At 35.2% G+C, this 15,053-nt stretch overlaps 1 protein-coding gene across 1 annotated transcript in view; it reads right to left on the minus strand.

Annotated features, from left to right (window-relative positions):
- Nucleotides 1–15,053, minus strand: part of LOC131163985 (probable protein S-acyltransferase 23) — a 40,642-nt gene that overhangs the window by 15,250 nt on the left and 10,339 nt on the right. Inside the window, exons 5-8 of the mRNA XM_058120852.1 lie at nucleotides 11,821–11,900; nucleotides 10,516–10,679; nucleotides 4,431–4,569; nucleotides 4,237–4,336 (exon numbers count right to left, since the gene is read on the minus strand). Of these exons, the coding sequence (XP_057976835.1) occupies nucleotides 4,237–4,336; nucleotides 4,431–4,569; nucleotides 10,516–10,679; nucleotides 11,821–11,900 (483 nt within the window). The remainder of the gene's footprint in view (nucleotides 1–4,236; nucleotides 4,337–4,430; nucleotides 4,570–10,515; nucleotides 10,680–11,820; nucleotides 11,901–15,053) is intronic.

The raw sequence follows: 15,053 nt of genomic DNA on the forward strand, positions 1-15,053 counted from the left end.
GCTTCATCTAGCACTTGCTAGGGGTCAGACTACAGTGTTGGAATTTGTAGATGAGGATGAGATCCAAGTGGGTAGTGCAGACAAGACAGAACAGGAAGAAGATGTTGAAGAGAAAAATTCTGATGATGAAGAGGAAGATAGTGATATCTTGGCAGACTTAGTTGATGATGAGTGATGATTGAAGAGGATTTTTAGATTTTAGACTTTGGAATCTTCTATTGTATTCTTTTCTTTTGATATTGAACTATGTTGATGCTTTTGGGCCTTGGGCTTGGCAAATTCATTTCCTTTGCAATTGGAAGCTTGAACTCTTGCATGCTTAATTGCTTATGTTGAACTATGTTTTTTTAAATAACGGCAACGACTGTTACATAATGCCATTACGTAATGGTTTTTTGGCTTACTGATACCCTTACACACCACAAAGTCAGTGGGAAGAAAAATCACAGCCATAGCGGCCGTTATGGATTACGACTGTTACGTAAAGGCCACTACAGCCGTTATGTCACCGCTACAGAACTATTACGCCAAAAAATTATTTTATTTTTTACTTTTTCTTCTCACTTTTTTCCCTCCCTTTCATAAATCATTCTCAATATACTATGTGGCGAGAGGGAGAAAAGATTATAATGAGGATGATAATGATACAAAATTTTCTATTTTTTTTAAATATTCACAAGAGATACATTAATTAACAATTTGAAAATACTAACTTGCTAGGAAAATATTTTATTTTGATAATATTAGCAATTTGATATCTGTGTTCCACATTTTTTCAACTTCAACCTTCTTTCTTTTCTAGTTATTTTATATTTGTATTATCTATATGTCTTATGTGTCTAATAGATTAATGGAGTGTACAATGTCTTTTGTTTTATTAATTAATTTAGCACACATAAGAATTTATCAAGCATAAGAATAATGAGAGGTATAAATATGCACACACACCTAATTTTTCTGTTAATGGTGATTTAAACCAGGGTCTTAAATTTCCACGAAATTGTCGAAATTTCCGATTTCCACCACCCTCAAAATCGAAATGGCAGTCGATTTCCGTCTTGCATAATTTTCGTAGAAATCTTAATGAATCATCTGAAATTTATCGAAATCTTGAAATTTTAGCTAAACTTGTCGAAATTTTAACTATACGATGAAATTTCGTCAAAATTCAAATGAGAAATTTAGGAGTGAAGTGAAATTTCTATCTTTATTTATTTTATTTATTTTATCGAAACAAAATATTATTACAAGTGCTTTTGAAATTATATGAAAAAATAAACTTACAGTAACATTTTATTTAACCATTCATATCTATATTATCATTATTTGTACAATAAATAATATTTAAATGATTTATGAATTTCATTAGTATTAGCAGAATTTATTTAATGTACATTATCTTACAAATATGTTTGATACACATACTATTTTACAACTTTTCCACCTCATACAAAACATAGATGCATTTAATTTGTAAAATGTTAGTCCTAAAACTTATATTATTGTGTTTGTTAACCATTTCTAAAGTTTCACAAAGAATTCCATGTTTTATTACAAATTTCCGTTATTTTTTCAAATCGACATCGAAATCGAAATTTCCGTCGAAATTTTCATACTTTTGGAGCTTCAAAATTTGAGTCGAAATCAAAATTTAAGACCTTGGTTTAAACAAATGAAAACTTCTTGCCCTTACCAAACAACTTAGTTGAAATAAAGGATTCAAAATACACAAACTCTTTCTAAGAAAGGTTAAAAGTTTAAAACATGCAAGTACACTAATATGCACAACGTTGTGTGTGCTTGAAAAAAATTCACGGCAGTTACACCAGCTTCCTATTATGTAACATTCGCTACTCCTGCTTCCCGTTACACCCATTACCATTACGTTACACTACCGCTACCGCAATTTAAAACCATGATACATCTTCTTGCAAGCAAGGGGTAATGGGTCCATGGGTCTTGGCCATCAGGCTCCAGTAAAATCCAGAAGTGGTTTGAGGTAAAATTCTGGGTGCTCAATTGATGTTTTTTATTCCTAAGTGGGTGAGAACTACTGTCACAATGAGAGATTGGCCATTGAGCATCCTTTGGTATTTACTAATGGGGAAAGGACCATGAAGGATCAGGAAGCTTGTGAGGCCGATGTTAGGGGTAAGCTTGCTGTTGCAGGGGGGCAGCATAGTGATAAGGGAATAGTTCTAAGGCTAGAGGTGGTAAGGTTTATTCTCATCGGATTGCAGTGCATGTGGGTGTTAATGTGCAAAAGGGGGATATGAAAAGCAATGGGGCACACCCCAGGTGATGAGAGTGAGGTCGCCAATGAGTTTGCTAGTGAAGACGGTTTGCTCAAAAATGAGTTTCGAGAACAATATGGGTATGTTTCTTAATCTTTAACTTATTTGTGGATTTATCATATGTGCCACCATCTCCATGGAAAGCTTGGAGGGAGTTTCTATTTTTCTAGAAGATGGACTGGGTAAAAGAGCAGCAGTGTACGAATGGGATTTTGTCTATTCCTGTGGAGGAGACTAATGTGAATGATTTGATTTTTTTCCACTTTTTGAGGCTTTCTTGTCCTCTCTAAGTTTGTAATCTCTTTATTCTTCTTCCTTACCACTTTATTTTCTTTTATTATTACAAAAAAAGTGTTGACCTTATTGGAATTTATAGTCCCACCAAGTGTGTTGTGTATTCATAAAATATCCTTAAAATTAAAAGAAAAGTTCTATAAGACAGCTACAAGGTCAATCATGCTTAGGATCAGAATGTTGGGTAATTAAGAAACAACATATACAAAAAGTGAAAGTCATCAAAATGCGAAAGTTAAGCTGGGGAAGTGGTATAACATTAAAAGACAAATTAAGGAATGAACATATATAAGCAATAAATTATGCATAGCACTGGTCAAAGACAAGATAAGGGAGGGGCAGCTTAGATGGTTTGGGCATTTGAAACACCTGCCTAGCAGCGCACCCATGAGGAGGAGTGAGTTAGTTAGGGGTGGACCTAAAATAACCCGGAATGAGGTAGTGAGGAAGGTATTAATAGCTCTTAAGCTAGAGGAGGAAAATGCTCTAGATCAGGTAAATTGGCAAAAAAAGGATTCGTGTAGCCGGCCCCACCTAGTGGGACTTAAGGCCTGTTGTTGTTGTTGTTGTATGTATGTATGTATGTGTGTGTATCTCTTAATTCCAAGTATTCAACCATATTCATATGAGATGACAAATCCCGCATTTGATCGCATACTTCTTGGTTTGTTAGTAACTCTATCAAACACAATAACACACTATCTTCCTTCATTTTACAGTAGTATTAACCAAACAATAATTTGAGATGGTTACATTTACTTTGTGGAATGTCCACTCCTATGGAATGAAATAATATGAAAATATAACAAAAGTTGTATATGGACCAATAATTTAGGGGAAAAAATACTCATGCAAAAGCTTGTGTGATTCATCCAACATGGAATAGGATAGGAATGGATGTTCCCATGTTGAAATTTGGGAATAGTCATTCGTTGTCTATTTCATGTCAAGGATTCATTAAAAAAATAAAAATAAAAATTGCATTCTCATTTTATTTATGGTTGCAATACATCTTTTGTGATATATCAACTGATCCAAGTCCTTATATTATGATTGTTCTATTCCAAAGAATTGACATTCCACAAACCAAATGTAACCAAAATGAAGGAAGTGGGTTTGTCTAGACTGAAGGTGTAAACAATAGAGATCATGACAGAAAAAACTTCTTTTTTTCATCATTATAAACAAATAGATATTCTATAAATAAATAATAGCATTAAAGGAGGGAACAAATGAACAATTATAGCATGCACAAAAACTGCTTCACATATCATTCAGTGGGCACAGGCAACAATATAAATTTGTGTATATGCAACAACCCATAGGCTTGCCACTGATTTAAGTAAATAAATAAATAAAGTTGGCTGCTTGACCGTAAGTTGCTTAGGAAAGGGGATGAAAGCCCCTCAGACAGCAAGAGAGATGATAGTAGAGCAGCAACAACCTATACTCAAATGCATCAATTTCTGTTCAATAATCACAAAATCTTATCCCAGATGAAAAGGCATTATATTTTCATAGGCCCATGAGATACATATGCCAAGATTCATAGAGAAAGAATCCAGACAAATATGTCAAGAAGCATTTGTTTGCATCAAACAGCTAAGTTTACTATGAGCAAAACAGGAATGACAGAAAAAGAAATTACCTACTACATCTATAGAACATTATCAATGAACCAATAGCCAGAGAAACAGCCATCCATCCCCAAAGCCCAACAACAGCTGTAACCTTCGGAAGATTAGGAGCTAACAGGAAAAATGAGAAGTCAGCCATGATTAACAAAGGAACATACCTCCCTCCTCTATTAAAAATAAAATCTGGACATCCACGTTTACCCACCTATAAGAACAGAGTTGATGAAGAGGACCATGAGAATGATAACAATGCAAAACAAAATATGAGCATAACCAATATTCCCTATTTTTCCACTGAAAATTTGGTCTGCCCACCGCTTACTGTGCTGCCGCTGTGCATTGGACTGAACAAAATTGAAACAAAAAACATTATTGGTTCTAAGGTACCAATGATGGTAACATATAGGTTATCTTATAAGAATATTATTTCAAGGTTTAAGCTCAATATATACTGCTTTGTGTATATCTAGAGACACAAGCTAGTATTGATGTCACTAAAGAAACTAGTACTAATGTCGATCAGTTGTTCTGTGCAAGTTGTGTGATGCACACCCAAGTGAGAGAGAGAGTGATGATGAAACAAAAAAAGATAACAATAGAGAACATTTTTCATACTCAGATTGAAAATAGCTTTTGCATATGATATTGAACCTTAAAATTGAGGCTTCCTTCTAAAGAAATTGATGCCACACAGCACTCACAAACAGAGATGCTGCACAGCACTCACAAGACAGATGCCGCACAGCACTCACAAAACAAAGATGCCACCAAGCACACACATTCCGAGTACCTGCCAAACTCTAGTCATAAACCAAATTCAATTCAATATTCAATGCTGCCTCCAAAGGCTTACAACCCACTACATAGAAGTAGTTAGTTTCCAAAATTATAGTTTCCTGAATTCTAAGAGACATGCTCTCCTAATTTGCTAATTGAGATAGCGTCAAACCCAAATTATAAAATAAAGTCAAAATCTCAAAATCTGGATCTTCTTTTGAATGATTTGTAAGGCCTCCAGGTTGGCTCAGTTGCCTGATAAAATTTCCAGGCATACATATCAATGTCCTTTCCATATTTGAGTCAATGAACAAAGCCGAGAGCAGACCTCCCAAGCATAGTTGACTGGCACAAACTTCTAAACCAACACTTCATCAGAATCCAACCGGTTATGGGACCTCAGCACAAGTCCGTGCTACAGCTCATTTCTCCCCAAATGACAATGTTTACTTTGTCCTCATCCTAACACACCAATAGAGAATGTTCTCTAACCAGTTAAACCAGTCATAAAGGTCATTCAGCTCACTTTTCCTGTTAACAGCGGGCAGCAAGACCTTGATTCCATAGTCGGGAGGTGTTAGGTATGATGATGAAAGTGACTTACAAGGGATTCCAAGACCTGCTTGCTTCTGAGTACAGCCAAGTTGAAGATACCAGCATCATCCGCCACTTCTTTCCCTTTTGTTTGGCCATCCAGGCAAGCCACTACAATGGCTGATTAGCTGCTGTGGTCCTTGATGTCTCTACAAAGGTTAGCTATGTTCTTGATATTTTGTTGAGCTGCCTTATGGCTTTAACGTAGGAGGTCATGGTCGTGATACAGTATTTCAGATTGACCTCATCTTGTTGTATGGACTTGAACTGATTACCATAGTTCTGCAGCAGTGCTGCCAAATTCTGATTGGTTGGCTCACTGTTGAACTTGTGGCTGATAGAGGTGGGCCACAGTCTTGAGCTTGGGCTGGAAATAGAACTGGATTAAAGTAGAAGGGGAAGAATGGGCCTGGCGCTGAAACATGGGTTACTAGGTCTTGTAAAGAGGTTGGGAGAGGGAATTGGGTTAAAAGTGTAGGTTGAGCTTTGGGGTTCTTAGTGCAGTTGTATGAGGGACAGGAGTGTAAGAAAGAGTCTGGGGCACCGCAGCTGCTGCTCACAAGGCCTTGAAAGCATTATCTATAAGCATTGCAGCAACTCCTCAGGCACGGCAATGATAAATGAAAGGTGAAGTTGGAGGCACCCACTCGTCAACAAGATAAAAGAGCAGGAGTGGACAAAGGATGGCTAACTCTGAAAACAGCACTCAAAGCCAAAGGAGATCTTCATGAGTTCAAAGGTGCATGGCTGAGACAGTCTTCGCCTGAAGGTCCAAGCGAATGACAAACAACATAGAAAATGACAACTTGCTGTGATGCAGAGACAAGTTGACAGCAGTGGTCTTAGCAGGCAACAAAATGATGGTCTTAACAAGCCAGTGCTCAAAGGAGATTCGAGGGTGGAGCAACAGCAGTTGGTTCTGATACCAAGTTGATGCTGCATGGCACTCACTAGATAGAGACGCCACACGGGCACACACACGGAGGCATGCTGGGTACCAGACCTGACTACAGACAAAATTCAATCCAACACAGCCTCCAAAGGCTTACAACCTACCATGTATAAGTGACTAGTTTCGTCAGCTATAAAAGCAAACTTTCCAAATTTGCTACATAGAAATATAGCTATAAAAAAAAAAATCACTAAAATCAAATCAAAATTTAAATGTTCGGATCTTTTCTTGAATGATGATAAGGCTACTGGTAGGCCCAAGCCTCCACAATAAACACTTCTCAAAAAATATTATTAAATCAGAGGGGGTTTTTTTCTCCTGAAGTAACTATTTCCACAGAGAGAATGCAGAAAGAGTCTGCTAAGGCAGAATTAATCTCTGTCCGTGGAGCTTATGAGTAACTAGGTACCAAATACACTAACCATGCCACTGCATAACTCTAAAATATGCTGCTCGCAGAAATTTAGATAATGTTTGGTTGTTTGAGCACTAAGATTAGCTAAATAGACTTCCAACATTATGACCTTTTAATTTATCCACATACATAGCATATGTAGCAACATGAATGGTTACATATGAAGGAAGCTAGCAGTGATAAACATCATCAAATGAAAATATCCATTATCCTACGCTCAAACAGTATGGAGTGGTTATATATGAAAGAAGCTAGTAGCCTAGCAATTGCAAATATCATCAAGCAAAGATATGCCGTAGTCCTATGTTTTAAAGTTTAGACAGTATCAAACTGTGGAAACAAGCTCCAAAGCAAGCAATAAAAAAGTAATACAGAAAATAGAAATTTTTGAAAAAGAAGCTTTCGAACCACATTTTTCCAGCACAAAAACTTTGACATGGCTTTATTCATTGAAATTATACATTTCATCTCCAATTAGAATTCTTCTATATTTTCAGTGGGATAGGGCCATTAATAAACAGAAAATCACAATTCATAGAGGGAAAGAAATATCACTCACTATAAATTAGCCCACCAATCACGCTAGACATCAGAAAGACATTTCCTCTTAAAGCAACTAGCAGAAATTGCCCAAAGAAATGACAAAAGCCAGATTCTAACCCAGAGAAATGATAAAGAGAAACCCCTTCAATTAAAAATATGCAAATTCCTCTCCAAGCTAATTCCCCACAAGGCAGAAAAAACTGCACAAGTCCAGTCCAGCAGCATCATTAATCCTCCCAAAACCTCCAGAAAGAAGTAAGCAGAAAACCATGCATTGATCACACAGCTCTCTCAAAAAAATAAAATAACAAATAAATAAATAAAATAACAACAACAACAACAATCTAGGTCACATTGCCCAAAAAATGTAACAATGTAAAACAGAGAGATGAGAAGCAGTACCAAAACTCTCACAACATGAAACATGTACATCTAGAGATAAAGCCTTACAGCCCTTCTGCTCTGCAATGGATTTTTGGTCTTAAATCTATTAGGAAATGACAACCAAATAGATGCCTTTATCTTAGAGGGAACTTTTGCCTTCTGGAAAAACCTGGAACAACAAATCAAATTACTAAAGAAATTTGACAAGAAAGCTTCACTGAAGCATCCAAAACACACACCTGAACATCTCTCTTATAAGAAAGGTGACAAGCATACAACAAAGAAAGCAAAGCTCATATGCCTCCTGAAGATAAGGTTCCTTCGAAAATGGAAATGTCAAGAAACTAGGTCACTGGAAATTAACATAAAGGAAGAAACATAGGCATTATGAACCATGGAAAGATGACGCAGACAAGGAAAGGAGAACAGGAAAAGAAACATCACCAACCCAAACATCCTCTCAATATTGAATACGAGAGCCAACCCCTGGTTTATTATACCCAATGAAATAAAATAGAATGAATAAGTTAGAGAAACAAACCTCCGAGGGCTCTCACAACCATTTCTATTCCCCATATTAGCATCCATCCATTCTCTTGCAAGCCAAATTTACCATTAATCACCTCATGCCAAAGGGAGTTCACCTCCAAGGAAACTGCCATCACCATTTACCTTTCAAAGCAGTGTATTTAGAACAAAGTTACTGAGACCCAATGCCCCACATCCTTAGATATACAGACTACCTCTCAACTAACCAAATGATCCTCTTCTTGGTCACTCCTGGCCAAAGGAAACCCAGCATAATCTTTTCTGTTCTGTGCACTACCCTAACCTAAATCCTAAACAAGACAAAAAATAGAGAGAAATAGTAGCAAGAAATACCTGGATTGAAGTAACATGACCTCCTAGAGAAAACAAGGTACCTACCACCCATCTAGATGCTTAGACACTTTAGCCACTAACTTAGAAAAGATAATAACTTAATATTACTGCCCAAAAAAAATCCTAATAAATCGAAAGCCAATCTAAAATCTCACAGCACCCTAAATCAAGTTCTAAAACCTATTCAGACTCAAAATTATTAGCAACCATACCCCCCTTTACCCACATTAATTTCACTGGAATAAATTCACAAAGACTTATTAGACCAGTTTCTAGTTTGTTCACGGAGATTCGTTGTATAATTAAATATGCAGCTGAATTTACATTTGCTTTCACCCATTTATACTTTTCCAACTAGAGAATCTCATTCTCAAGTTTATGATACACAACTTTGAAAAAGAAACTTCAAAGTTCAATTGTAAAATTTATAAATTTATAGTACAATGATATTACTTGAAAGGCATCCACCAATAGTCTACAACAGATTCATTTCTTTAATGAAACAGAAAAATATGACCAGTTGATTGAAAAGGAAGGATTTAAAAGAATCTGACAAGGCAAGGAAATATATAAGAAAATCTGTTATGTATCATGTTGAACAAAGGGAGTTAGAAACTAGAAGAGAGATTGGAGAGAAGAAGAGACAGAAGAGGAGGTTTAGTGAGGCCTTGTCACCTATGTGTGTGTTCTGCAAGCAGAGCAGTGAGACCATTGCTCATATCTTTTTACAATGTCCCTATGTTTGGAAATTAAGGAGTCTTCCTTTTTACATGATTCATGGATGTCCCCGAGTTCTGTGGAGGAGTTATTTCTTTTGATTTTTTATGGTATTGGGTGAAGGAAGGATTGTTGAATTTGTTTTATGAGATTACACTTCAATGCTATAGTGCTGTACTTTTTGCTAGAAAGGAACTAAGGTCTTCCAAGACAAGTTTCTCCCTTTTCACATGCTCGAAGATAGGGTGTTCTTTTATGCTTTGCTTTAGCTTCAGTGGCTGGTGCTTGTCCAGTTCCTTTGAGTCTTATTCACAGTGCTTGGCCATCTTTGCTAATTAACTGTTATCTGCATTACATTCATTATGCATTTTTGCTAGCTTTGGGTGGGACTACTTATCCTCTGCATTGTATATTCTCTATTTGTTTATTAGTATAATTTTCTTCCATTACCAAAAAAATATGGGAGAAGAAGAAGAAATTAGGTTTAAGGACTGAGACAGATAAACCAAGACAGAAGATCAGGATTTTAACTCTGTCTATAAAATCAATTCATCAAACATAACTTGTATATAATTAATTCATTCAACATAATATATATGCATACAATCCACTCCAAAATAGGAAATAAATTTAATTCTCTGTAGAACTACTATATGAAATAAAGTTTCAAATAAAACATTAACACCAATTAGGGAACAGCACTAGAAAATAGAACAGCATTAAATATCTTATGTTGGTCCCACCCCCCCCCCCCCCCCAACCCCCCCAAACCAAACCTGCTATTTCTAGAGGACTCAACCAACCACCACCAAGGGCAGCAGAAAGAGATAGAGAGAGGGAGGGAGACTGCCGCCAAAATGACTATTCATATAATCCTTAGGACTTCATAAATTAGATCATGTGGTAAAATGCTATTCTTTACCATAATTTAACAATTGGAAAACAAGATGCATGAACAAGATTCAAAACTTCATAGATGTGCAAACATATAGAACTTTTCCTTTAAATGAATGTAATATTACGTACAAGGAAAAAGGCGACATGCCGATGACCTTTATCAGATGCAAGCTGAACGGGAGTAAATCCAGCATTATCTTTCACCGTTAATTCCTCTTTTGTTCCTGCATGAACAAGCACAGTGCATGCTTCCACATTTCCTCTAATTGCTGCCCAGTGTAAAGGAGTACAACCTAACAACATTAGGTGCAGCTTATCAAATAAAATATGATTATTAACGTGAGTTAGTTTAGAGAGATGGCATCATCCCAAATGGACTTTCACATCGGAATTTATTTTTTAAAATTAAAGTTATTTCATAAATGATGGAGACCCATTCAACATCTAGTGCACAAGGTATCTAGGGTCTGAGGAGGGCATGGTGCATGCAGTGTTGCCCCCACATTTGAAGAGATTGTTCCCAAGACTTGAAGCTGTGATGTTCAGGTTTGAGCATAAGATCCTTACTGTTGCTCACCCTGAAAGACGTGCAACACCGTTTGTGTGCCAATTCCAAGGTCTGAGAAGAGCAAGCCATGATCCAATGGCAAGGGTTTTACACTCAAACTTGCAAGTCACAGGTCCAATTCACGTAAACAGCCTCCCCAAATGTGATAGTTTTTGAAACAGTACCACAAGAAAAAAAAAGAATTAAGAGAAAGAGTGAACCTGCACCATGAAGTACATAACATGACAAATCCCTCAGCAGAAGGAAGATTAAATAGGAAATATAGCATCCGATTTCAAGTATTATCATCCTACAGGCCTTACATTCGGAGGCTGGCGAATTTCCTAGTTAGAGTTGACTTTTGATTTGAACCACCATATTACAGCAAGTATAGGACCAAGACAAAATAGTTTACATTTAAAATGATCCCTACAATAAATTCAAAAATTCCATTATTGGAAACTCAATTGATCTATACATAACTAAAAGATAATTGTGTATTTGCTTTAAACTGCAAAGCATATTGTTGTGCATATCACACGATGATTCTGTATCGGAATGATGTATTTCAAGTGTTATGAGATAGAAATAAGCAACCACAAATGCTGATAAAACAGCATCTGATGAATCGTTTTTGATAAGTATTTGTAGTGCTAAAAGAACTTCGAAAAGGGGAGTCGCCATGTGCATAAAGGAAACCTCTATGAAATCAACAAAGGAAAATTGAATTCGATGATTTGTATCTATCATAAACTTGATTCATCTATTATTGTACTAACATTTTCCTGTCAATAGCTGCTTAGAGACCAAATGGGTTTGACATAATTAAATTTCAAAATTTTGGAGGCCTTCAATGCATTCAGAAGGATATAAAGCTTTGCTAATACCTTCTTTATCTTGTCTTCCTTGGCACGCATCTCTAAATAGAAGCAATCTAATTGTATCTGCATATCCCTTGTATGCCGCCCTGGTTAGAAGTACCACAAGCTCTGTGTACTTAAATGCTCTTTAAATGGAATACAACAACAACACATGACGTCATAAAATTTAACCCATAATAATCAATTCAAAATGTTCTTACCAGTTTGCACATGATACATCCATTATCCTTAAATATTATAATACCAAAAACTTTAAACCGCATCAATAATGTATGGTAACAATTATTTTCCTTCAACTTGAAAATGCAAAAAGTTCCACACAAAACATGAACAAAATCTTCAAAAGAGAACACAATCTATTACAAGGTACAATTAAAAAATGATCAAACTTAAATGAGAGAAAAAGTTATCACACAAGATGCAAATACATCTCTATGACAATTCATCTGAACGTGAAATGTCAACTGCACTTCAACCGACTATTAACAATTTGCAATTTGCTTACAAGATTTATTTTGCAAAGAATAAATATATATATGTGTGTGTGTGTGTGTGTGTGTGTGTGTGTGTGTGTGTGTGTGTGTGTGTACATAACTACGTATGTGTATATATGCAAGTATGTACATATGTATATGCATCTTAGTTGTTAGAATCTTATGATTCCTGATTCGATTCATTCGAATCATGTGATTCATATCAACTCCACACCAAATCGATTTGAATCTTACTAGAGAATCTAAAACCTACTAAACCATTGCCAAATCTATCGATTCACCTCATGAATCTAATGAATTTATCTGAATCTACCGATTCACACGATTCTAGACCTATCATATCCTGGCAAACCTGACTAGTTTAAAACCCCCAAAACAACACTTCTTTCTTTTTTTCTTGCTTTTGTTTTTATACCATTACCTTCCATTTCTTCTCTATGTTAATTTTCTGCTAAAAAAGAGAATAAATAGAACTTCACATCTTATATTGCCTTTCACAAAACCATTCTTCACTCTAGGAGTATACTATTCTACTATTAAGAAGGAAAAGAACACTCGATGGCTAAGGTGGCACTCATGTTTCATTGTGATGTTAAGATTCAAGAGTTGGTATTTTTGAAAGCTGGTTAAGTTATTATCATATTTTCTGTTTAGTCTGTGAAAGAATATAAATGAAATATTATTTTTCAAAATTGTTGATAAACACTAAAAGTTCAATTTTTTATTACTTTTTCTTGATTCCTTCTCTTAAACAGCATAAAGTTCATTTTTTTATTAATATTTATGAACTCTTTATCTTAGTTTTCATTTGCTTAGGGAAAGTATACACATGAAATATGGTCTTTTTTTTATTTTCTCAACGTACTTTACTATTTTTCTTGTTGTTTGTATATTAACATATGCACATCATTTAGAATTGATTTTGGAAATTGTACCGAATCTCATGATTCAATTTGATTCTAGATTCTCGATTCCTAGAATTGGAATTTCGATTCATGATTCAAATCTGAATTTTATAACTATACTATGCAAATGTATATATGTTTATCTATAAGTATGTATGCATGTGTGCCTGCACATGTGTGAAAAGTTAAGACTGAGAAATTTGAAATTTTATTACAATTTTAATTCCTTTCAGAAACAGAGCATAAGGAAAATTTTAATTTCCCAACATAATGAACACACAACTCAGTTAATTAAGCTACATCTTTCAAAGTTATCTTGCAAGTAAAACAATATAAATTTGTAATTAAAGAAATAAATTACTTAGGTCCAATAATCAAATCCCTAGAGTCAGTCTCATGCATTTTTTCCAGATACAATCTACAAGATAAATCTAAGGGCATCACAAAAATCAAGATTTTTTTTTTTTTTCTTGCTTTGTTATTTCCAAATTACATCATTATGTTATCTCTTCACCAATTCGCTGCAAAATGCAAATACTTTACTCTAAATAAAAGTGTATATTTCAGTAAGTTAATTAACAATGAAAGATTTCTTCACAGGTAATAAAAAATATAAATAGATTCATTCATTTTAGGAACCTAAATTTTCACACTACAGCAAATAACAATTTTTTTCATAAACAACTAATTTGTTATTTCTTATATATGTTACCATCTATGGGCACACACTACGCAAGTGCTCCGTAGCTTCAAACTTAGGTTGTGTTTGGGAGCATGGACTTCATACCCTAGATTTAGATTTGGATGGATTTGGACGAAATTTAATCCAATTTTGTATTGCATTTGATCCAAATAACATTTTTTTCATAAATAATTAACTGGTTATTTTAATAATCTTACATATGTTACTATCTATAGGCACACACTACGTGAGTGCTCCATAGCTTCAAACTTAGGTTATCTTTGGGAGCATGGACTTCATGCCCTAGATTTAGATTTGGGTGGATTTGGACTAAATATAATCCAATTTTGTATTGCATTTTATCCAAAGCCATGCAAATCCAAATCCAAGGTCCATATTGCAATCTCCCAAACATGTTTTAGGGAAGAACAGAAATTATGGCAATAATAGGGAGTTATAAAGATATATTTTTTGAAATTTTGAAATTGAAATTCTTATGTATTCATGGTTGGTAAATATTGTAACTAAATGATAACCTATAAGACTTGGAATCTTTTTGAAAAAATAAGGAAAAATCACCTCTTTTTCCTCTAACTAATGGTATGTATATGCATGCTTGTTTGTGCCCACACACACACTAACACACCCCATAACACAAGATTATAATATCAGAGCTCTAACCCGCTATGACTAAACCCACTAGTATTAATTTGAGGCACGGGGATTCCCTTTCTCCCTCTTGGTGGCTGATGGACCAACTAGAGTGGTTACTCACACTCATGGTACAACCGTACAATAGCAAATAAAGGTCTAATGGCAGGTAAGAAGGAGGAGGAGTGTTTCGCCTTCAGTGCAGATGATACCATATTTTCTTCATGAGGATAGTGTTGTGAAATTTTTAAAAGATCTTAGTTTGTTGAAAATTTTTTAGAAGGTTTTAGGATTGAAGATCAAAATGGCGATGAGTAGGGTGACCAATATTAATTTGGATCATGATTTTTGGGAAGATTTCAAGGCTTTAGCTGATTGTGATTCTCTTGCTTGGTCTTTTGTCTTACTTATGTCTTCCTTTAGGGGCAATCCTACTTCAATTGCCTTTTGGGATCCAATGATTGAGAGACTGGGCAAGAGATTGGAGGGACGCAAAAGGGGACTTTT

The sequence above is a fragment of the Malania oleifera genome, chromosome 9, assembly GCF_029873635.1.
Source record: "Malania oleifera isolate guangnan ecotype guangnan chromosome 9, ASM2987363v1, whole genome shotgun sequence".
NCBI lineage: Eukaryota > Viridiplantae > Streptophyta > Magnoliopsida > Santalales > Ximeniaceae > Malania > Malania oleifera.